General features: G+C 44.8%; 1 protein-coding gene across 1 annotated transcript in view; it reads left to right on the forward strand.

The window, feature by feature from the left end:
* The window catches only part of sh3d21 (SH3 domain containing 21), a 112,447-nt gene that overhangs the window by 65,386 nt on the left and 21,364 nt on the right, over positions 1 to 25,697 (forward strand). Inside the window, exons 10-11 of the mRNA XM_048558265.2 lie at positions 1,351 to 1,396; positions 20,529 to 20,643. Of these exons, the coding sequence (XP_048414222.2) occupies positions 1,351 to 1,396; positions 20,529 to 20,643 (161 nt within the window). The remainder of the gene's footprint in view (positions 1 to 1,350; positions 1,397 to 20,528; positions 20,644 to 25,697) is intronic.

The following is a 25,697-nucleotide window of genomic DNA, read 5'->3' on the forward strand; positions in this document are numbered from 1 at the left end:
TCTAAGTGGCTGACAATCTGCACGGTGCTCTGTCAGCCATTTCAATGAAACTGGATGGATTACAGGAAGTCTTGATCAGGCTCATCATGACTGACAACATTCCTGTTACACTGTAGAGCACGGCAGTCACATTATTCCTGTCATGCACTAATCCGTATGTTACAAATCTTTATACCACAACTGGTGGGTTTTACGTGTTACAAATAACAGAAGATCAGGTAACAAGCTCCTCAATAAGAATAAAAAGCAAAATAGATTGCTAAATTGTTATTTTATGGTTGCTTTCAAATACATGGGTGATAAGTTTCATACCAGCAGCTGGTAATGAGCTGGGAGCAAATCAGCAGCTGATTTTTCACCATTCTAGTTCTTATTTACCAATGTCAGCTCTCCTGCTTTTCAAAATACAATCACAGGAAGTGGGAGCTTCCTCATCTGCTCAAGAGAATTCCTGCAACTTTGGTTTAATGTGATCTAAAGGGGGCAGCATTCCCTCAGCATTGTGCCAAAGTGTTATCTTTTAATTTTGTGCTCAGCTCCAGGGCGGAACTTGAGCAGGGCATAAGTAGAGTTCTCCAAAAGCTGGATTATGCCTCATCTGTGAAGGGGTGTCGATGGTAGCCATGATGTGGAGATGCTGGCGTTGGACTGGGGTGGACAGGGTCAGAATTCACACAACACCAGGCTATAGCCTAATAAACAGGTTTATTTGAATTACAAACACTTGGAATGCTGCTCCTTCATCAGGTGAAGTGAAAATGGCCATGGAAAACATTTAACATCACTTTTTTTTGTCTGAGAACTTGGTCTCCTGCTAGAGGAAAGATGTGTTAAACTCAAAAGGGTGTAGAAAAGATTTAAAGGATGTTGCCGGGGTTGGAGGGTTTGGGCTATAGGGAGAGGCTGAATAGGCTGGGGCTATTTTCCCTGGGGTGTCAGAGGGGTGACCGTATAGAAGTTTATAAAATCATGAAGGGACTGGATAGGGTGAATAGCCATGGTCTTTTTTCCAGAGCAGGGGAGTTCAAAACCAGAGGGAATAGGTTTAAAGTGAGAGGGGAAAGATTTTGGAGGGGCCTAAGGGGCAACTTTTTCATGCAGAGGGTGATGAGTGTGTGGAATGAGCTGCCAGAGGAAGTGGTGGAGGTGGGTACAATTACAACATTTAAAAGGCATCTGGATGGGTGTATGAATAGGAACGGTTTAGAGACATAAGGATCAAAAGCTGGCAAATGACTAGATTAATATAAGATATCTGCTCAGCATGGATGAGGTGGACCTAAGGGTCTATTTCCATGCTGTACAGCTCTACGACATAATTACTCCAATTTACCTCTGTTTTAAATGCAGATGAGAAATGAGTTCCTTCCAGGTGTCAACAAAGAAGTGGATATCTGTAAGTAAAGCCCCCTTATTATTTATTTAAACTCAGGCAAGGCAGAAATATCCGAGTATATTCTGTCACATGTTGTGTGCAAAGGAATTCAATGACAATGTTTGAGTTGAAGCCCCATAACCAGCAACTATACCACTCAGTTCACCAACTAACTAACTAACCTGATTCGTCACTCTATAGCAAGTCCCAAGAGTCAATGCTGAGAACTGAAGGAGTTTGAGGATCTGGCAAAGAAAGCCCTGATACCTTATACTCCCACTGCACTGGAGCAGGAGCCCAAGCCTAATGCCCAGGAGAAAATTGAGTATCCATTAATCTGAGGGATGTGACCATTTTGAGCTATATGAATTCAAAATCAGCAGAAGCATTGCTTGATAAGATGCTGAATAAATCTCCCTCTGCACATCCATCCACCAATCTAGACAAGCACCAGCTAGATGTGGCGTAAAACAGCTCCAACACTTGTCCCCTCAAACATTCATAGGGTAGCCACAACACGGGTTAGACACTGAGCAAAGCTCCCTCTATGCTGTCCCATCCCATCAAACATTCCCAGCGCAGATATACATGTATTACAATGTAGAAAAGTGGGAGAAGCTGAACCAAAAGAGTTGTAAGATTCTTGAAAAGGTGATGACTGAAGAATGATGCTGATTGCAAGCTCAAGAGATATGCAACCTGGGTGTTTCACAACTGGAGTAGTAATTCGACACAACGGGATATGAGGTAATAACAAACTGAGCACCTGAAAGGTTAAGGGAGAATATTAAAAGTCAAAGGCACAAAACTGTAAGTGTATTTCTGAGTTGGGAAAGGTCTAAGAAGCTGCTATGCATAGAAATCTTAACATCTTTTCATATTAACCAAGATATTTTGGCTTAAGTTGAAAATAACATTATCCACTATTAATAGATTGTTGATCAATCAAGACAAAATGGCTAAGTGCCGTTTGGATTTTTAACAGAGCAGCCAGGTCATCAGTTTCGCCAAACTTCACACTCCCATGGCCAATACCCCAGTTTACAGAGGTATTCACCTCCTCCTCCTCCACACCCAGTACATCCCAAACACCCCACACCTCCCTCACAGAGACAATTACCTCCTATTCCCCACCCAATTCATTTGGCATGCTCCAAACGGCCAGGACTGTGGAACTGGTGAACTTGCTCCCCCGAAGGTAAGGTGCCTGTGAAACCAGATGACCACTGGTGTTTGACCATTCTTCTCATGTTTAATTCATGCTATTTGTTCACTTATGAAACTACATCACCTGCATAGAGACAGGAAGAACTGCCACTGCTGGAATCAGAGATAACACTGTGTGAAACTGGAAGAACGCAGCAGGCCAGGCAGCATCAGAGGAGCATTTTCTGAAGAAGGGTCCTGACCCAAAATGTCGACTTCCCTGCTCCTCTGATGTTGCCTTGCCTGTTGTGTTCCTGCAACTCCACATAATGTTTGTACATCACCTGTGTACCTTACTTCTACACTGAGGAAATCTACATCACAGTAGGTTGCATCTTATCCATCATTCTCTCCGTCAATGTCAACAAACCATACCATTATGTCATCTATCTAGGCCACTGCACTCTCTATCCCCAGTACCACATCCCGTGGCTAGACCACTATAGACTCCATCTACCACATTATACTCTCCATTATGCTCTCCATCTACCTCACTACACACAGTCTTTATGGCATCTTCTCTTTGTCTATTTCAGCCTGCCCAGTGTCTTTGACGCCATATGTGCACTCGAAGATTTTAGAGTAGATTTGTAGCTCGGGTTGTGGATGGTGTGGTTGGTTGACTCGCCGAGCTGGTTTATTGTTCCGCAGACGTTTCATGACCCTGCTGGGTAATATCATCAGTGCAGCCTCCGATGAAGTGCTGTTGTGTTTCCCCTCCCATTATTTAAGCTCTGGGGTCTGTCCGGCTGGGTTACCTTACCTCCAGTTTTCCTTTGCAATGGATTGTATACAGGGTCTAGCTCTACATGTTTAAAGATGGCTCTCTTAGTGGAGAACCAGATGCCAGACAGACACCAGAATCCTCGAAGCCTGGTTCTCCACTCAGAAAGCTGTAATAAACACATAGAGCCAGACCCCATCTACAGTCCATTGCGAAGGGAAGCCAGAAGTGAGGTAATCCAGCTCAACAGACACCAGAGTTTAAATAGCAGGCAGGAAGACACAGCTTTTTCAGAGGCTGCAGTGATGATGTTACCTGGCACAGATGTTTCAATCTGCGGAACAACAAACCAGCTCAGCGAGCCAACGAACCTCAACAACTGTACGTTGTGCCTACGCCTAACATGACTCTCCATGCAAAGGATCACGTCGATGCTGAAGACACTATGGCAGCCCATGGAACTGGAATTCTCGCCAGTTTTCTTGTTGGCTTGCACACCTTTCAGTGAATGCAGTCTGCTTTGTGCTGGGGGAAGGCTACAATCTGATCTCAGCCACTTCCTCCCTGCCTTGCCAGCTGTGACGGAGATCAGCTGGCTGTAGTAAGGAGCAGTGCCAGCACATCACCATCTACAGCAGCCCATCTGAAGTTGCTCAAAGGATGTTGCCATGCAGCCAAACATGTACGGAACAAACCCCAGACACAGGGCGAAACACATTCTTACAATAGTCCAACAGACGCAAGATCTTAAAATGAGGATGAACAATAATACCATCTTAAAGGGGATGCAGTATAGGGGTTGTCACTGGAATTGGAAAACCACAGAGCTGAACCAAAAGCAATGAAAGTTTCAAGGAGGAAAGCACTTTCGTAGCATTGGTCACTATGTCCTCAAGGGACAGGGAACTGGACTGGATAAAGGATCTCCTCCCAGGACCAGAAACCTAACTTCCACCAGGATTAAGGGCCTAATTCACGTTGAAAGGAAGATTGTTTAGTTTGCAGGTGGCACAGAATGCAGAAAACATCAGTCAGTAATTAGACTTCCAGTGTATTATTATGGAGCACTGGGACCTGCAGGAAGGTGCAGAGGGTTGTGGGTATCACAGATGCACAAAGTATTTTGACCTACTTCTGAGTGAGATGACAGAGCCTCTGGGAGAATTCAAGGCTGCTGCTTTATATGGCATTGCTGGGCTTCGACAGGAATGGTGTGGGTTGTGCGGCCCGGTTGCACTGTGCTCAGGAAGCTGCACGAAACCACACAGCACGTGACTAAACCTGTGGGCTGTAAGCCAGCCTGCTCTAGGCTGCAGTTCGCAAGCTCACACGCCACTCTGCAGCAAGACGTGCCACGGGATCCTGGGCGAAGGCCTTAAGTTCGGGTTTGTACTGAGCGTGAGCGGGGGTAGAGGGGAGGAGTGCTGGCGTTGAGGCTGAGGAAGTAAGAACTTGCATCTGAAACAGGAACTTATAAGATCCAAGGAATTTCCTCCTCAGTTTATATTTATGAAACATTAAGGAGCTGGGACAGTTCTAATCTGCCTCTCCTAAGTTGGGGATGTGATTTAACTTAAGATATGTCCAGCTATAGCACTCAGAATCCACGGGCGCCACATTCAAATCGGATTCTGATTACACTGTCCTTTCGCACCTTTGTTTCGTCTGTACATGAGATGTGACCTTTGTTTGGCAGTTGGCTCCTCTTTGAGTTTCTACCTCATTTTAGCTTCTAAACCCGACAAACATGGCATCAGCGAAGAACCTGGAATGGATCCACTGGAAAGTTGACGACCGAGGTGAGTGTAGAAAATCGTACTAACTGTGAGTGTGACTGTGAAGAGCAGGGAGGGGGTGGTTCAAAAAAGGCCTCGCTTGCACTTCAGCTTTTGTCTGTAGTGTTGTCTGATGCTCTGTCGGCACGATTAACCAGAAGTCTACACTTGAGGGAATGCCTTATAAATGGAGCTGTCTGCAATGTATAAAGGCTGATCTTTGATATGTTTTCCGCGAATGTTAGCTCCTGGACACAAGTGGATTTGTATCGATTGTTCTGCCAACTATTCTAACTGCTGGGACCAATCTGCTCATTACTGAACAGCACAAAGCAAGTCCTCAGTTTGTGCCACCGTTTGGTGGGCGATAGTGAGTTCACAGCCTCTGTCACAACGAAGTGAACTGAAACTGAAGTTGGCAGAGATGTAAAACAAGCCCTACACTATCAGATAAACTCAAGGAAGCACTTATACTCTATGGTTTGTTGGCCAGTAGTGGCAAGCTCAGATTCGTATTCTGTATGTCTTGGTCCAGAGAAATTCACCTTACTGCAGGATAGACAAGTAAAGCCAGGAAATGACTAGCACTGATCTGAACCAGCCCTGTACTGAAACAGGACAGCTATCCAGCCCACGGCCCCCCATTTCCATTGAGGATGAATGGATCCAATTGTGAACAGTTCTGGTCTTCACCCTGGGCCCTTCTGCCAGGGTTGGTTTGCAGTTCTTGAAATTACGAGGTGAAAGAACCACTCGCTGTGGCCCACATGGGCCCAAGCATCAATTAACATTAGGTAAAAGAGCAGGTAGCCAAAGGGTTCAATCTTGTCATATATTGGCTAAGTGCCAATTTTGTTGAGTTTCAGGGAGGGTTTGAATGGTGAAGCAAGCTCATAGGGCCAAATGGCATCCTCCTGCTCCCAGTTTCAATGTTTCTCTCAGCAAGGCCTAGTGAGATTTCTCACCATATCATCCCCAACTCGCCTCATTAACTACCCACCCTGGCCTCATCACCAATGCTCTCGTCCAGCGAAAGGATGATCCAACTACTTGTCACACCCAGAAGAAAGCGCCACTGCCAGGATATCTCAGATTGGCATCCATGGCACTGGTGCCATCTTTAAAAGGCCACTGTGCATCCGGACAAGCATTGACAGTGCGGAGCTGCCCTGTGGGGTTCATGATGTTTGCCATGGACATGGCACTGAAAGGGGAACTGGCATGTCACTTTGTCAACGGAGACCTGGTGGTCCTGGTGGATGGTATCTTGCAAAGAAGGGTGGTTCTGTTCCCCAGGACCAGCAGTGGAGACCATGGTACCAGACCATGTCTGGTGTGAGGTTACTAATCCTGATTAGTGCCACCTCAGCCATGTGGATGAATGCCCCGTGCTGTAGGAAAAAGGTCATTCCACTTTGACTGAGTACCAACTTGCCACCAGTGTCTCCCTGCTCCCTCATATTCATCCACACATCTACAACATCTTCCATCACACACCCCAACCCCAGCAGTCCACAATAGGACACAAAATAGCATGACAAGTGGTGGGCTGCCCAACATTCAACTCCTCAGCCCTATTGAGGAGAGGATCCTGACCCTGACCACCCGAAACAGCTACCTGACCATGTCCCAACCCCCTGGATTGGTATCGGACAGTGGCATTGACACATTGTGTCGGGACTCCCAGAGGGAAGGGCCTTTCCCTTGACGTGACTGAGGACTATTGTCAACCATGACAAGCTTCCTGGCCTTGTATCTGCATTAAATGGCAAGGAAAGATATGCGCACTGTGGTAGATCTGGCAGTGGGGTCAAAGGGCATCAATGCAAGGCAAGGCAATGTGACACAGGAATGCTGAAAACATCTGGGTAGGCCCCACCCTGATACAAGATTTTAGGACTCTTCTCTCTGTCGGGCTTCTGCTGAAACTCACTCATACCGTTGTCGGGCTCGTTTCTGGTTCTGAGGAACGGTCACTCGACCTGAAATGTTAACTCTGACTTCTCTCCATAGATGCTGCGAGGCCTGAGTTTTTTCCAGCAAACAGGTGCAAGAGTAGGCCATTTGGCCCTTCAAGCCTGTTTTATTATTCCTTCTGCAAATGGCCTACTCTTGCACTGTTTTCTGGTGTTCCTGCTTATCCTCAATTTTGTTTTTAATTTGTTTGGCACACAATGCTATATCCAACTCCATTTTGACATCAAACAAGGTTTTGAACTTGACTGAATTCTATGGCAGAGAGTTCCATAGGCTCACTACTAGCTCGGTGAAGAAATTTCTTCTCATCTCAATTCTAAATGGTTTATCTCGATCCTTAGTCTGTGACCCCTGGTTCTGGACTCCCCTGCCTTGAGAAACATTCTTCCAGGATCTAGTCCTGTTAGAATTTTATAGATTTCTATAAGATCTCCCTTCATTCTCCTGAAAGTCAGTGAATATAATTCTAACAAATTTAACCTCTCTTGGGTTCCTGAATTTGGCCGAAACACTACTACAGTCCCATGTTGTTCCTCCCTTTACCTGGACTGAGGCAACCCCAAGCTTTTCTACTCAGGTCAATCTGTGGGCTCTGTTTCTGTTGATTCCTCAATAGTTGTGACCATGCCTTTCTCCAGCTAAGATGCTCATGCAAGGGAATATTTTCGGGCTTTCTGGTAGATCCTGAGGTTGCACTGGGTTGTGCTACTTTGCAGTGCCTTGCCATGTTCCTTCCCCTATCCTCACCATGCTCTGCTTCAATTGGCCACCGACCCTCATGGTGTCTTGATGGTTACTCCCCCTCCATCTCTGTCAAAGAGCAATAATGGGAGCTCAAGAGTTTCTTCTTCCGGCCAATCGCTGTTGTTACTGTTGCCATGTTCATGTGTCCATTGACCTGCTCCCTGAAGACTGGCGTACTCACCTGGTAGTCTTCCTATAGCTGATGGTGTGGGATATCATTGTTGGAAGCTGCTTCAAAGCTGTCTGCATCCAACAGAGTTTTCTCTGCTACTGGGTTAGGGATGTTGCTTTATTTAAGGCCTCTATGAAAAACTGGAAGATATTGAACTGTTTAGATGTTTCTAGAATGAGCAGTGGTTTTACTAAGGGAGAAAGCAACTTGTGTTTTCTTGGAAAGTGAAGTCAAGGGCTTAATGTGAGCTTTGGCCCACTTGCTGACACAGAAAGTCAGTGACTTTGGGGGAAAGGAAACGGCTGAGCAAAGCTTCTAGAGTGCTACGACATAGGGGTAATTACTCCTAATTGCTACAAAAGTTGTCTTTGAAAGAGATTTTGTGGCCACGTGTTTAAGGCTGCCTTATGGACTTAGTTTTTTTGCTGGGAGGCCAGAATGAAGGAAAATCTCCAAAACTACAAAACCTCCCTCCTTTTGTTGGTGGGCATATTTGACAACCTGATCACATATCTGCTTCTCAGTATTTCATCAATTATTTAAACCCTGAGAAGCTAATCACTTTTAAAGACCTAATAGCAGTTTGATTTCTACCTGAACCAAACTATGTTTCGAAGACCTTCCATCAGTCTACAGCTATCAATAATTCAGGTTTGTCAACAAGAGATCCAATGGACTGTGAGACCAATCTTTGGTTTTCAGACTCGATTAATATGAGTGTTTTTCTTCCACCCTCATCAAATATCATCTCTACATGGTCTTTGTGTGCTTTGTGTCGTGCTTGTGTTGCACGGCATGAGGGCTCAGTGGTTAGCACAGCTGCCTCACAGCACTGGGGACCTGAGTTCAATCCCACCTTTGGGTGCATGTCTGTGTAGAGTTTGCATGTTCTCTCCCTATCTGTATGGGTTTCCTCCCATAGTCCAAAGGTGTGCAGGTTGGATGGATTGGCCAAGTTAAATTGCCCATAGTATCCAGAGATTTGAAGGCTAGATGGATTAGTCATGGAAAATGCAGGGTTACAGGGATGGGATGGGTTGGGGTGGAATGCATTTGAAGGGTTGCTATGGACCTGATGGGTTGAATGGCCTACTTCCACATTGTAGGCATCCTAAGAGTTAGTATAGTTCAATATCTGGATGATAATTTAGATATAAACCAGTTTTGCCACTTGTCTTTAGAAATTAGCTTTGATTTATAATAACTGAACGATTTTTAGAGGAAAAGAAGTCTAGAAGAGTTCTGGTTTAGCTATTTCATAGGATCTGAGAGAATTGAGATGGTGGCGCCAGTACTGAGTTTAAATCATGTGTCACCTTGTTTTTAGAAATTGGTTTTACTTTATAACAAATAGATTTGTAGTGAGTTCATGAACAAAACCAGTCTCTCAGTAAAAGTACAAAAGGAAATCGATTGGCTGATTGGTGATTGAATCAAAAAACTGTGCCTTCATACAGCCTATTGCCTTCAATGAAGTGCCCACTGGGATGTGAAGGCAGACCCTGGATGGGTACAGGAAGGCTGGTCACAGCCACTACATGGCATCCAAAAGAGGGGAGATGGCTGCTTCTGGATCAAATTTCAATTTTCCCTTCTGATTTTTAGCAAAGTGCTCTGTGCCCCAGAAATCCTCTATTATTAGGATCTTCTGGGAAAAGCTCTTCAAATGACTGGGAATCGTCTGCTGTATGCTAATGGATCAATGTGACCCCCTGATCTGATCCTCAGAAAAGGAAGCCTTGTGCTCTGCCACATTGTGCCAAATGGCCTCTTCTCCCACAGGATTGACCATCCACTTTGGGAGCAGGAAATACTTGGTACTGATGGACTCCTTTGGCATCACCATGGTCTTCTGCCTATGCTTGTGTGTGAGCGAGCATCTTGAAACCCTGTGGTTGAGAAAATGTGCTGACTCCATTCGTTGGTCAGATGATAAAATCTCATTCCCATCTGTTTAATGGCTCCCATTGTCTTTCTGGGCTACACAATGTACAGTCGTCCCTGGACTGCAGGAGGTCCGATGGGGGCTTTCTCATGCACTCCTATGATTGTTCCATCTCGCATTAGCTTTTCTCTCAGAGTCATAGTTGTAATCGTCGGCGAATCGGAAATAGTCACTTATGAGTCTGTTCTCTTTCGTGGGAGCCCTGAGTGTTTCAGTTGAAATCAGCACAGCTAATCACAATGTTCTGTCTAATGCCAAAGTACGCATGGAAAACCTTCAATATCTGATCAAACATTACAGAGTCCTCAGTGACTTGTTGTCTTGTCAATATATTGGCAGCAAGGCTTCTCACTAAGTATAGAATATGCCGAGCTGTTCCCTGCCTGGTCTTTTGGAAGACACCTGAGGTGATTCTGACAATGTCAGGCCCCAGTGTGCCTCTGTGCGGCCTAGTCCAGGTCAACCTGAAGGTGGAATGGCTCAGGTAGCCAAAGGGTCAAATTCACCACTTGTGTGAAACTTGTGGCACATTGTGTCAGGCATGGAGCTAAAATGATCTTTGCCAGTTTCACAAACTGTCTGTGGCTATTTGTCACCTGATTTTTCTTGCCACTGCTTGTATGTATGTGCTGGTTTTCCCCTGTCCCTGCAGCGTGACTGCTCTGGGCTCTGTAGGAATTGCTTATCGCTGGATTCTGCCTCTTCAGAGATTTGCTCACTGCTGCAGTCTGTCTGCCGCAGACTACTGATATCACCTGAAGCAGGAGTCTGTCACTGCTGCATTTACCTCTGGAGTATTCTTGCCCTGAGGGTTTTCTCACTGCCTGATGTGAGGTTTCACTTCTGGCTAGTGTCTATCTCTTCTGTGTTGAGGATTTTTGCCATGTCTCATCGAGCTACCTCTGCAGTTTTAGTTTGCTCCTTTTTTGTCTGACTGCTGTTTTCTCTCCCCATTTCGGTTCTGCGTTGCAACATGACTGCTGTTGTCCTTTGTTTAAGTTTTTGTGCCATTGCGGCGAGACGTGGATACTGACCTTTTTATCCAAAGAAAGATTTTTTTCTCACTTATGGCTGCAACCATGTTGTAAACAAGGTACAATTCTTAGTAGCTGGTTGAATGATATACATAATACGCAGAGCAGAAACGGAACCCTGCTTGGTCAGCTAAGAGTATTGTGTTTGTGATCTGATGTCATTGCTGGCAACTTCATCAGCTGGCTACTTGATAGCTGCTTCCCTTGGACTACAGCAGATACATTTGTAAGCACTAAGTGACTATCTGTCAGGACAACAGTGAAGGTTACAGGAACGAAACTCAAGCTTAGATGGTGCAATTGAGAAATTGACAGATCGTATCCATACAACCTCTGAGAAATTTCCGTGTCACCTGCAATTAACAAGCGTTCAAAATAAACACCGGCTGAGACATTAAATTGCTATTTCAAAGTTTAGTTCAACAGGAAAAAGAAGTTCTTGAGAGTTTTAGCTTTTTGGAAGTTACAATTTTAAGGTGTTAGTCACTCCTGTCATAATGGAAGAGCTGCTTCAATCAGTTCTTCCAGCTTCCATCACATCAGGGTTGGTCTGAATTGTAAGTCAATGACTGCATCTTTGTTCCATGGTCTTAATCTAAATTCAGGAGAATACAAAACCAGAATATGGAACCATAGCTGAAAAGATCAGCATTTGTTGCCAATCTACCTTTGAACTGAGTGGCTGGCTATACGAGTTCAGAGGGCTGTTCAGAGTTAACCATATTGCTGTGGGTCTGGAGGCATATCTGAGCGAGACCACATAAGGAAGGCAGATTGGAGCAAGCAGGAACTGCAGATGGTGGAGTCAGAGATAACACAGTGTGGAGCTGGAGGAACACAGCAGGCCAGGCAGCATCAGAGGAGCAGGAAAATCAACGTTTCGAGTTCTTGAGAGAAACAGTTAGGTTTTTCCACCAACTGATGTGATTTTTTTTATCACCAATCCTGAGACTAGCTTTCAATTCCTAACTTTCCTCACTGAATTCCAATTCCATGTGCTGCTGAGATGGGATTTGTACCCAAGCCTGTCGCCTGGGCTGTGATATTAGTACCACTGCACTATCTCCCTGATGGCAGTGTATTCACCCAGATGAAGGTGACCCATTATCTTTTACCAGCTGTGCACTTTCTATGCGCGTGAGTTAGCATGCACATGAACAATGGCAGGCAAGTATGTGACAAGAGGGAGTAGTTTTATGGATGCTACACAAATATACAATCCTGTTGTTGGACTAGAAATAAAACTCTGTGGATACTGGAAATCTGAAACGAGCAGAGAGAATGCTGGAGAAACTCAGCAGGTCTGGCAGCATTTGTGTGGAGGGAAAGGCAGTTAATGTTTCAAGCCTGGTATGAATCTTTCTTGTTATCAAATTGCCTTTCACTGCTCTGGGTAATATGTGTTACATAGAAAACCTATTTACTGCGATTGCTATGTTTCAAGGTCCTCGCTCACTCTAGCACCCCCAGATTGTGGTTACAGGACAAATGACAGCTGCAAATAACTCATGGTGTGATGTTACTATAAACTACATTGTAGTGAAGTGCCAAGTGTGAGTTGCAGCACTTCCTGCTGTGGCGTTGCCTGTTCATGTTAACAATGTATGAAAACATTACCAAGAAGGAGGATGTGTGAACGAGGGTAACAGACAGTCAGAGGCTGAGCAGGGGAGCAGTGGATGCTGGGCAGAGGAGAATGTAAGAACAGAGGCACTGGGCATAGGACAGAGGACAGCAGCTATTACCGTCTCTGCCCGATGAGCTTTGAGATGCACACACTATCCCAAAGATCACAAGACAGTTGGCGGGGATCGGCTATTACACTATGACAGAAACTTGCAGACAGAAGAAATAATTCTCGCAGAAGCAATACACATGCAGAAAATCAGAAACATCACACAGTGTGTGGGTAAAATCAAATTCTGTTAGTGAATATGTGAACAAGTAACATGATAAAAACTCCCCAGCAAACCCCCAACAAGGCCAATGGTAACTGCTCCAGTTTGTTAAAGTGAACCGTCTCTACGTATGACATGATTTACAAAATAAAAATTAATCATTGCTTACCGGTCCCTTCTTTTCTCTCTCTTTTCTCCCTTCCAAAGGTGCTAACCCTTCAATGTCTTTCTCTGATTCTGCACAAATTGAGCATTAAACTGCTATGAGCATCCCAGAGAAAATTGGGGAATTGGAATAAAAATAATTACTTGTTTAAATTGTTTAGAAAAATTTCTATTGGTTATAAAACTTTTGGAATAGGGAAGAGGCTACTTGACTGACAGTAATGAGTCACCTAATCTGATATAAAAGAGTCTACTCACTTTCCAGTTATGCGAGGAGGCAGTGTTGATGTCCACTAGTGGGATCATCAGAGTGACAAAGAAGGAAGACTATCTGAAACTTGTACCCCTTGTGTTCATTCTCGCCCGGACAACTCACTCTCCCCCTGGACAGCTCAGTCTCCCTCTGGACAGCTCAGTCTCCCCCTGGACAGCTCAATCTCCCTCTGGACAGCTTACTCTCCCTCTGGACAGCTCAGTCTCCCTCTGGACAGCTCAGTCTCCCTTTCTCTGATTCAGCGTGTCTCTCTGTTTCTTTGACTTCCTTCCTTTTTTGGCTCCTATTTGAGAAAACTTCTCAATTAGTGTTTGTCCAATTGCATTCTCAGTATTTCCCTCTCCATACTTCTAGATTATTTTGATTTTCTAGGAAACTGACTGTATCACAAAACAAATGATTAACACATTTGTGAAATTCAAATGTGTGTTATTTCACCAGATGTGTTAATTAATTGCAATTAAATAAGCTGCTCTTGTGTGTGTATCTTACACTGTTGAGGCTTTGCCTGGCAGTTAAATTGCTTTTAAATCATTTGACTTGATGTGTAATATGCTTCATTACTTCTAACATGTTTTACTGTTTTAAGTTAATTAACCCACGGAGTTAATCAATCCCTGATGACTAACTGATTATGAGAACATTAACATTAAAGTGACATTGTAAACAGTGACGGAAACATCATCCTGATGAGGCCAATCATGACTGAACAGTCAATAAACAAGTAGCCTACATGTTACAAGACAAATGACAGGAGCAAGTAGTCTACAGGTTGAATACATGGTCAACAGTCGTAAATTAGCCTACAGTGCAAGAGGCAACCCTCAATATCTTTGTTCATTGCAGCATTGGAGACTGTTGAAATTGCAGTTTGCAGTCAAATCCCTATGCAGAAGCCAGTTTAACTCACTTGTGCAATGTAAACCATCAAAATTTGTTCCAACTCAATGGCAAGCTGTCAAAGGCATATTGTTAAGATGCCCACAAAATTTTATAGTTTAAATTGGGACACAGCTGACCTCCTAATAGAATTTTAAAGGTTGAAAAGCATTCAGAGCTTTGCTTTCTAGATTTAATCGAGTTTAATGCAGAAAAGCAGCCCATTGGCCCAGACCCAAAACGTCAGCTTTCCTGCTTGTCTGATGCTGTTTGGCCTGCTGTGTTCATCCAGCTCCACACCTTGTTATCTCAGATTCTCCAGCATCTGCAGTTCCCACTATCTCTCCCCAATTAAGATTCGACCCAAACAGGGCGGTGCAGCAGGACTATATTTGAACTACAATAAAGGCCATCTGGTATCCTGCCAGATATGTATACGTAAAGTGGTTGACAGATGAGAATTTGGCAATGCAATGAAGATGGTAAACAATTGTTTCACCCTGTTAATTTCTTTGAAAACATCAGTGGCATTAAACCATTCGAAATATTTGCAAAATTTCAAATAATCTGTCCTCGTGGAAATGATGATTATTTGTTATCGGGCCAAGATTGACACTGCGGCAAAAATCAATATACCATCCCTGCAAAATCTAAAAAGACAATTGACCACAACCATTGGAAGAAGCCATGATGTACCTACCAATGTAAAACTTTCAGCATGCAAATGTTCACAATCCCAGGTTCAGGACCAATTGTACTGGAGTGTAATCCACCAGGACATTGCAGATGTTCCATATTGTACAGACTGCTGGATCAGTAATTGCAGGAAACTAGCGAGCTGTGACCTCGCATGAGTCATAATCCATTGACTCAAACAAAGATCAGAGACACAACAGAAACTGCGGTGAAGATTCACAAAAAGCTTGCAGAACTGAATATGAAAGAAGATTGGAACAGTTCAGTTTCCGCTGAATTAATCATTCTAAAATCAGAGCTTTCTGCTGTAGAGATAAAAATGAAAGTTCGAGCGGAAAAGGTTTAACAATTATTTCAAGAAAAATCCAAATTTGAGAATACCATCTTTGAGATTATTAAGTCTTTAGAAAATGCCTTCACTCAACTCGCAAAAATGGAAAAGGTTCTGAAACAACATTGATAAAAGGAGAGACGAGTCTGAAGTTCTTGTCTTGCACTGATCAGAAATAGTGTGTCGGAAAACAGATGTGAAAAAAACATTCACCGATTTATACAGCACAAGAAAGTGATGATTGGTTGGCCAATTATAGACAGTAGGTTTGTGTGGCATCTGTCAGCCTTGAGAGACCATGGATCTGCGCCTAAAGAATTTTGATTCAGCTGCTGATGGTAGTGCAGTGTCTGGTGTGGCTGTACAGTAGGTAGTTAACTGTCAATCTTCATTCTCAGAGCAAGCAGGTAAGTTCTGATTGGGCTGGGTTTTGCCATGGGACCACAGCAGAGATTGGTAGTGTTCAAGACACTTTTTGTCATGAAAATGGGGCAATGTATGAAGGAATTCCCTTGGCCTCAATAAAACCGCGATCTTTGTCTTCAAATATGTCCTGGTCCCAATAGCTTTAGCTACTTGACAGTTTTAGCAATGTTTCAGTTTTGTATTACCAATCATATTTTTAGATCTGAAAGAGAATGAAAGGAAGCAGGATGAACGATAGCTCTGTATCGTTAATCCAATGACAAGATTTATCGGTTTACAGAAAGTTCTGGAGCAACTTTCAGATAAAATAGACCAGGCTCAGCAGGAACAGCTGCAGAAACATCACTTGAGCTCAAAGCTATGCTAGAGACAATGACAGACCTACAAAAACAGCTGAAATGTACAGTACACACAACAAAAAGATAAATGTTGTGCCGACCATTGATCCTCATGTATGCACCCTCAAATTTCTGTGACCACATACATGTCCAGCAGTCTCTTAAATGACCTCAATGACCTTGCTTCCACAACTGCTGCTGGCAACGCATTCCATGCTCTCACAACTCTCTGCGTAAAGAACCTGCCTCTGACATCCCCTCTATACTTTCCACCAACCAGCTTAAAACTATGACCCCTCGTGCTAGCCATTTCTGCCCTGGGAAATAGTCTCTGGCTATCAACTCTATCTATGCCTCTCATTATCTTGTATACCTCAATTAGGTCCCCTCTCCTCCTCCTTTTCTCCAATGAAAAGAGACCGAGCTCAGTCAACCTCTCTTCATAAGATAAGCCCTCCAGTCCAGGCAGCATCCTGGTAAACCTCCTCTGAACCCTCTCCAAAGCATCCACATCTTTCCTATAATAGGGCGCCCAGAACTGGACGCAGTATTCCAAGTGCGGTCTAACCAAAGTTTTATAGAGCTGCAACAAGATCTCACGATTCTTAAACTCAATCCCCCTGTTAATGAAAGCCAAAACACCATATGCTTTCTTAACAACCCTGTCCACTTGGGTGGCCATTTTAAGGGATCTATGTATCTGCACACCAAGATCCCTCTGTTCCTCCACGCTGCCAAGAATCCTATCCTTAATCCTGTACTCAGCTTTCAAATTCGACCTTCCAAAATGCATCACCTCGCATTTATCCAGGTTGAACTCCATCTGCCACCTCTCAGCCCATCTCTGCACCTGTCAATGTCCCGCTGCAGCCTACAACAGCCCTCTACACTGTCAACGACACCTCCGACCTTTGTGTCGTCTGCAAACTTGCTGACTCATCCTTCAATCCCCTCATCCAAGTCATTAATAAAAATTACAAACAGTAGAGGCCCAAGGACAGAGCCCTGTGGAACCCCACTACTGTTCTATGTTCTATGTTCTATGTTCTAAATGATGATACACAAATCATCTTTCATAAATAAATAATTTAGGGGAGGAGACAGCCTAGTTTTTTATTGCTGGGCTGTTAATCCAGAGGGCCAGGTAATGTTCTGGGGACCTGGGTTTAAATCTAGCCAAAGCTTTGGTGGAATCTGAATTCAATAAATGTCTGGAATTAAGAGCCTACTGATGACCATGAATCAATTGTCAATTGTTGGAAAAACCCATCTGGCTCACTAAAGTCCTTTAGGGAAGGAAATTGCAATCCTTATCTGGGAATTAGGGATCACCAAGAAAAGCTGTTCGAGCCGGAAATACCCTCAAGCTGTGAGGGAATTTTTTAAAAACCAGCAATTTTCCTGCAGTGAAAAATCTCAAGTGGGCCATAGAAGAAACCAATCAGTCACAAACAGCAAATGGAAGAGGTCAAAGAAAATTAACAAGGACAAAAAAAACTGTTGAAGAGGCCAGACTGTTATTATAGCTGCTTATGAAGGAAAAAAAAATTATACTGGACCAACAGAAAGCTAAAGCTTTGATAGAATTGGAAGGATCTAGAGCTGAAAACCAGAAACATTAAAATAAGCTGAAAGCTCTTAAGGAGCAAACTGGTAAATGCAAAATGATTTGAACCACACAAAATAACTTGAGAAACGAGATCAGTCACGGCTCATCTGAAGTATATTCTGCCTGTATGCGTCAGGATATGCAAATTCTGGGACATTATTAACGGCCCCTCACAGACGAGGATAACTCTGTTCCACTCTCAGGGTGAGTCTGTCGGTGGCTGTATAGACTGATGTGTTTCCTGCAGACTCTGGGACAGACATTGGGACAGAAGGTGGTCATTGGGAAGGGGTGGGTGGGACGTTGGTGTGGAAGGCGCTCCTTACACATTTTTCGCTTGTCTTCCACATTTTCCCGAGAGCCTGTCTCGAAGTGCTCAATACCTTCAAGTCCCCTGTGGTAGCTACAGGGAATCTCCCTTCTGTCGACGTTGGAACCGTTACCACCAAGGTCCTCCTCAACCATCCGCTCCCGACTCACAACGGGACTTTCAGCCACAGAGGGGGCATCACGGACATGATTTTCTGTGACAGCTGCAGAAGAAATGCACAGAAAAGAAAGTCCGGACTAGCAACTGCAATACATGAAAACCTTCACAACACAAACGGGAACAACAGATGAGATTGCCATGGCAATCAGTTAGAATTAGAATTAAGCTAATTGTCGCGTGTACTCAAGTACAGAGTGTACAAAGTCACATTCTTGGTCCCACCTGAGGTACAAAGGTATCTAGATACAAAATCTTAGGGTCAAAGTAGGGGAGGTGTTGGGCTTGTGGTATTATCACTAGACTGTTAATACAGAGACCCAGATAATATCCTGGGGACCCAGGTTCAAATCCTGCCACGACAGATGGTGGAATTTGAATTCAATAAAACATCTGGAATTAAGAGCCTAATGATGGCCATCCATCAATGGATTGTTGGGGAAAAACCCATCTGAGTCACTAATGTCCTTCAGGAAGGAGACAGCCATCCATACCTGGTCTGACCTATATGTGACTCCAGATCAATGTGGTTGACTCTGACCTGCCCTCTGGGTAATTAGGGATGGGCAATAAATGCTGCCTAGCCAGCAACACCCTCATCCCATGAATGAATAATAAAAACAGTTAAACATTACAGTACTTCTTAGCGTAAAGTTAAAAAATAAAGAATTAGAGGTGGACCTCATAGTGTATAAGTTCCCTGATTGGGGCTGTTAACCTGATCCAATCAGGGAGCCCTGACTGACAGACATAAACAGGAGTGTCAGAATATTCCGTTCAGTCTGAGAGCTGGATCAGTGTCATGCATTAAGGACGTGTAAGTAAAGGGTGACTCTGTGATGGGATACTGGCCTTTGTGGAATTATTTGGGCCTGCAGATACTTCATGTTGTGCTATCCCATGAGAGCTTGCTCTCCCCCATGCTCGGGCAAAATATCCATCACACAAACTTAGCAACTTATTTCTAAATTATAGAGACTGATTTGTTACTGTGAATAATTAGCCGGTCTTTATAAAAAGGTCGGCAAAGCCTTTAAGAGTTTTCACCTTGAAGATCACCATGTGTAGTGTGGACCCAATGTTGTAACACTGCCGAGCAATCTCTACAATCTGTACACCAATCAGTTGGTTTTTCAGTAATACCTGAACAGGTCATCATGAGCCTTACTGGGCCCACTGAGTTAATCAGTCACTGATGACTATTAGACCATCATCACTAGCATGACAGTTACCACATACATGACAACTGAGGGACAATAAGTATCACACAAACATTGGCAATTTCTTCCTTACTACGCCTACCACTTTGAAATTCTCTCCATTTTCTATCTACACCGTCAGCTGTGGTCTGTTCACCTTTGAGTCATTCAAGTGCCTTTCCAGAGTTTGGGCAAGATTGAAGATGTGTCATTTTACAAATGAGACATTGTGCTGAGGCCTCATTTACCTTGTTGTTTGTCAGAGCATACTGTGAACAAACTGGCTCCCTCTTCAAAACATCTTTCACTGGCTGCTGTGGTAGATATTTTTAGTCAATCTGATCAGAGATGACATAACATACCTCTGGAGCAGGCGGGACTTGAACCTGGGTCTCCTGGGCCAAACGTAGGGACGCTATCACACAACCACATGAACTCCTTTAACTGCTGTTGTATATGGTCCTGTACGGGTTAATGTTTGCCTGAATGCTGTAAGTACTGCCCACAGTGATAATACTGTGGGGAAGTGGTCAGAGTAGAGAAGGAACTTATAGGAGTTGTGAGATAACAAGGTGTTGAGCTGGATGAACACAGCAGAGCAAGCAGCATCAGGGAAGGAGGAAAGCTGACGTTTTGAGTATAGACCCTTCTTCAGATCAGGACTGGTGTGCTGCTAACCATCTGAAGAAGGATTTACTTTTAAACTGTAAATTGTTGCAGTAATGTAATAAACGTCATTTATTTATTCAACAAGATTCTTTTAGTTAGACCAGGAAAAATGAATATCTTGATCGCTTTGGGTTTAATTCAAACTACAATAACAGTGTTGTACACACCGTTTTGACTAACCTGTTTGTGAAAAGTGCTATGTAAAGAATTAGAGATAACAAAGTGTGGAGCTGGATGAACACAGCAGGCCAAGCAGCATCTTAGGAGCACAAAAGCTGACGTTTCGGGCCTAGACCCTTCATCAGAAATGGCTTTTCTGATGAAGGGTCTAAGCCCGAAACGTCAGCTTTTGTGCCCCTAAGATGCTGCTTGGCCTGCTGTGTTCATCCAGCTCCACACTTTGTTATCTCGGATTCTCCAGCAACTGTAGTTCCCATTATCTCTGACGTAAATAATTAGCTTCTTTAATTTGGTGGTTTAAATTATTTCCCTGTCACTTTAAGCTGCAACTGTATTTTTTAACTTCTCACTTTCCTGAGTGATGGTCACTGTCTCTCCCTCTTCCTGTTTGTTCCTCTCTCACTCACTGCCTCCTCTCTCTGCAGATGAGAAGGAAGAGCCCAAGAATGAATGGTCAGAAACTGTGGTCAAACCTGGGCCTCCCAAAAAGGTGCCGCCACCTGTAAAAGTGAAGCCAGTGTTGTCAAACCTGCCCAATAAGTAAGTGAAGCAATGCAGCATTTACGGTGAGGCTGGTGCTGTCAGTACCGTCTCCGTTTCAACTATGGACTCAGTCACCTCTCTATACTTGATCAACACCATCTCTAGATAATGGATAATGTCATTTTGACATTTTTTTATAAACCAAGTGGATAGAATCAGAACCATAGAATTCCTACAGTGTGGAAACAGGCCTTTCGGCCCATCAGGTCCACGCTAACCTTCAGAGCATCCCACCCAGACCGTCCCTCCTAACCCACCTAATCTACACATCCCTGAACACTGCAGGCATTTTAAGGACATGGAACATAGAACAGTACAGCACAGTACAGGCCCTTTGGCCCACGGGTTGTCCCAACCTGTTACCCTACTGAGATCAATCTACCCCGCATACCCTACATTTTCCTGTCCTCCATGTACTATTCAAGAGTCGCTTAAAAGTCTCCAAATTTAGCATGGCTATTTCACCTAACCTGCGCATCTTTGGGCTATGGGAGGAAACCGGAGCACGCAGACATGGGGAGAATGTGTAAACTCCGCTCAGACGGTTGCCCGAGGGTGGAATTGAACCCGGGTCCCTGGTGCTGTGAGGCTGCAGTGCTAACCACTGAGCCACTGTGCTGTCCATGGATAACTGGGCATTGTTAGATTTAATCCGAGAAACTCCAGGTCTCAGATCATATAACAGGGCATCATAATTGAACATCAGGCACAAAATGAACATTCATATCTCAGACATTTTTAGACGTTACCTTTAATTTTTCTCATCCAATACCTTGTCTTCATACTCATCACCATGGTGAGTTCCTTAACTGCACTGTTTCCTCTTGCCTCGCTCCCTCCGTGAGTGTCCCCATTGTCAGCAATATGACACCTCCATTTGTGATCATCTATATCCAATGATTGCATTAGCAATCATGATGCTGCTTTTTGCTTGAGATCTAAGTTTTACATAGAATCCCTACAGTGTGGAAACAGGCCCTTTGGCCCAACAAGTCCACACCAACCCCTACAGCATCCCACCTGGACCCATCCCCCATAACCCACCTAACCTACACACCCCTGAACACTACGGGCAATTTAGCATGGCCAATCCACCTAACCTGCACATCTTTGGACTGCGGGAGGAAACCCGAGCACCTAGAGGAAACCTGTGCACACACAGGGAGAATGTGCAAACTCCACACGGACAGTCACCTGAGGGTGGAATCGAACCCGGGTCCCTGGCGTTGTGAGGCAGCAGTGCAAACCACTGAGCCACCTTCTTGGGTCTGCGTCTGAAATGTAACCTAGAATTCACAGATGTTAGGAAGCTGTGAGGAAACTGGTGCCACTTGACACCAGCATAGAGTCATAGAGATTTCCAGCACGGAAACAGATCCTTCGGCCCAACCAGCCCGTGCTGACCAGATATTCTAAATAAATCTAGACCCATTCACCAGCATTTGGCCCATATCCCTCCTATTGATATATCCATCCAAATCCCTTTTAAATGTCGGAGTAAGTTACTGCAGATTCTGGAATCTGTACCGAAAACAAAAAATGCTGGAAATCACAGCGGGTAAGGCAGTATCCAAGGAGAAAGGTCAAATCAAATTAACATTTTGAGTGTAGATGACAGTTCATCAGAGCTGACATGAAGTGTGGAGGCACAGCATTTATCCAGTAGTTTGGAGGGGAGAGATGCAATGTGCTGGGGGAGAAATGCTGTTGATTGTGCAGACTAAGTAATTGGGATGTGAGAATGGTAGAACAATGATGTGTGTAACTGCCAGACTGGAAAGAACAGGTGGTGGGAAGAGAAGAGAGAACATGGTGATAGAGAATGTATCAAGTAAAGCTATAAGAAAGGGAAGAAATGGGAGGCAGGTTCACAATCTGATAATGTTGAATTCAATATTAAGTCCAGAGGGTTGCAAAGTGCCTAGCCTGAAGATGAGATGTTGTTCCTTCAGTGATTCACTGGAGCATAGCAGCATGCTGAGGACTGTGTTACAATGACCAGCTAAAGGGAGGCCAGGGTCTGGAGATGTTCTAGAACGGTCGCTCAGTCTGGGTAGAGTAGGTTACGTTAGGTTCATCGAATACAATAAACCAGATTGGAGGAGGTGCAGGTGAAATGCTGCTTCAGCTGGAAAGTCTGTTTAAGCATGACCCCAAACTTACTCTACTCTGGGGAAGAGACCTTGGCTATTCACTCTATCCATGTCCCTCATTATTTTATAAACTTCTACATGGCCACCCCTCAACAGCGACAGCAGCCCTCCAAGTAGAGAGCACATGCACCCAATGGAAGGGATTCTAATTAGCAGCCATTCCCAATCCATAGACTGTCTCAGACAATCACTTCAATAAACCTGATAATAAAATGTGAGGCTGGATGAACACAGCAGGCCAAGCAGCATCTCAGGAGCACAAAAGCTGACGTTTCGGGCCTAGACCCTTCATCAGAGAGGGGGATGGGGGGAGGGAACTGGAATAAATAGGGAGAGAGGGGGAGGCGGACCGAAGATGGAGAGTAAAGAAGATAGGTGGAGAAGGTGTGGGTGGGGAGGTAGGGAGGGGATAGGTCAGTCCAGGGAAGACGGACAGGTCAAGGAGGTGGGATGAGGTTAGTAGGTAGCTGGGGGTGCATCCCTAAACCAGCCCAGTTCATCCCCTCCCCCCACTGCACCACACAACCAGCCCAGCTCTTCCCCCCCACCCACTGCATCCCAAAACCAGTCCAACCTGTCTCTGCCTCCCTAACCGGTTCTTCCTCTCACCCATCCCTTCCTCCCACCCCAAGCCGCACCCCCAGCTACCTACTAACCTCATCCCACCTCCTTGACCTGTCCGTCTTCCCTGGACTGACCTATCCCCTCCCTACCTCCCCACCCACACCTTCTCCACCTATCTTCTTTACTCTCCATCTTCGGTCCGCCTCCCCCTCTCTCCCTATTTATTCCAGTTCCCTCCCCCCATCCCCCTCTCTGATGAAGGGTCTAGGCCCGAAACGTCAGCTTTTGTGCTCCTGAGATGCTGCTTGGCCTGCTGTGTTCATCCAGCCTCACATTTTATTATCTTGGAATCTCCAGCATCTGCAGTTCCCATTATCTCAATAAACCTGATGCCTGGTTGGATAGGTGACCTGGTGCCAACTTCTGTAAATTGATTCCAGTCTTAACCACACATGGCCAATACACGCTACAAACACCTGATAAATTATACACTGACTTCACAAACATGAACCTCAATATGCTGGCCTGGAGTTACTCTTTATTCCAGCCAAATGTTTGGAGTGATGCTTTTAATCCTTCTCACACTATGTCTGGTGACTGACTCCTATTTCTGAACAAATTCTGAATTTATTTAGTCATCTTTTAATTCTTATTGGTGCTCCACATCACGCAGCTCAATAGGATCAATGTCTCCAGGCATATAGTCCCCCAAAAAGTGCCTAGTTGTCAGTATGGAAGTGGTGGATATGCTGAGCAATCATTTGTGTCAGTATTTGCAGAAGAGAAAGTGGTAAGCGTGCCATGCACATAAGGAAACAAATGAATTAGGGTCAAGAGGTTGAAGCCACAAGGGGTCTGAGTATTGCGGGCTACGGTACAATGAATGGCAGAATCAGACAGGAAGCCTGGTAAGGCTCACCTCAACGTTGAGATCACCTCACTCCATCTTTTTTGCCTTTCACAAGCAGTGTGGCAAGATTCTTACAAGGCATTATCAAGATGTCAGTTGACAGGGATTAATGTCTTGTTTCATGCTTTGTTAATGCCGCAACTTGCTCCATCAATATTCAGGCTCCTATTTTACCAAAAGTGGAGGAAAAACATGGTTAACGTTTCAGGTCCAGTGCCACTTCTTCAGAACTGCTGGCAGTGAGGAAAAGGTTGGTATTTCTGTAGGAAATGGCACGGTGGCTCAGTGGTTAGCACTGCAGCCTCACAGCGCCAGGGACCCGGGTTCGATTCCAGCCTCGGGTAACTGTCTGTGCGGAGTTTGTACATTCTCCCTGTGCCTGTGTCGGTTTCCTCCAGGTGCTCCGGTTTCCTCCCACAGTCCAAAGATGTGCAGACTAGGTGGATCGGCCATGCTAAATTGCCCTGTAGTGTTCAGGGGTGTGTGGGTTATAGGGGAATGGGTCTGGGTGGGATGCTCCAAGAGGCAGTGTGGACTTGTTGGGCTGAAGGGCCTGTTTCCACACTGCAGGGAATCTAATCTAATCTAAAATGGAGTGGGGAGAGAGGGTAAGGAGCAATGAGATAGAACCCAAAGAGAGAGAAGAACGTTTGTATAGACAAAGGACTAGGTTGAGGTCAGCCTGGGAGAATGAATAGCTGTGTCATAGCAGACCACATGATGACAAGGCCTGGTGTGTGGGTTCGGGGTAAAGACCTGGGAGAAGGTGCTTTGACCTAAACTTATTGCAGTCAACATTTAAGTCCAGATGCTGTAGGGTCCCCCATCACAGCATATATACTAACCTTCTTCCCGGCTAATATCAGTTCTGAAGATGGATCACTGGATCCGAAATGTTGGTTCTTCTTTCTGTCCAGAGATTACTGCCAGACCTGCTGCTCTTCAGGCTTTTTGTTCCCATTTTACCAATCTTTCCCAGCAAGTAGGAGTTGAGAAAACCAGACAAGGAAGCGGGCACCTGGCGGATTCAGCTCACCTCTCTTTCTAATTGTCGTCTGTGCAGCGTATAACTATGTCCACGACATGATTAATGAGTGCCATGTGCATGCATCTTTCCTCCACGGACATTGGCATCTAGCATCTGCTCCACCGTGGCAACCATTCTGGGGCTTCTACTGTTCGCTGACAATGTGCTCCGGAATTGCAGACTCACCTTGCAGGGGGCACCAGCAACCAGTGTTGAAAGCCTGCAGCAGGGACACAGGTTATGGGGATAGCATCCAGCTCAGAGGCTAGAGCAGGCTACATCTCAGTGATGCTTATGTGCTGTCTTAGCGCTCGCTCACTTAGTAGCTGCATGCATCCTTGCCTGTTAGTGCAGACCAGGCAGCAGTCCCCGCTGCAGGACACTGACATCTTACCGT

The sequence above is a fragment of the Stegostoma tigrinum genome, chromosome 24 (genome assembly GCF_030684315.1).
Source record: "Stegostoma tigrinum isolate sSteTig4 chromosome 24, sSteTig4.hap1, whole genome shotgun sequence".
Classification (NCBI taxonomy): Eukaryota; Metazoa; Chordata; class Chondrichthyes; order Orectolobiformes; family Stegostomatidae; genus Stegostoma; species Stegostoma tigrinum.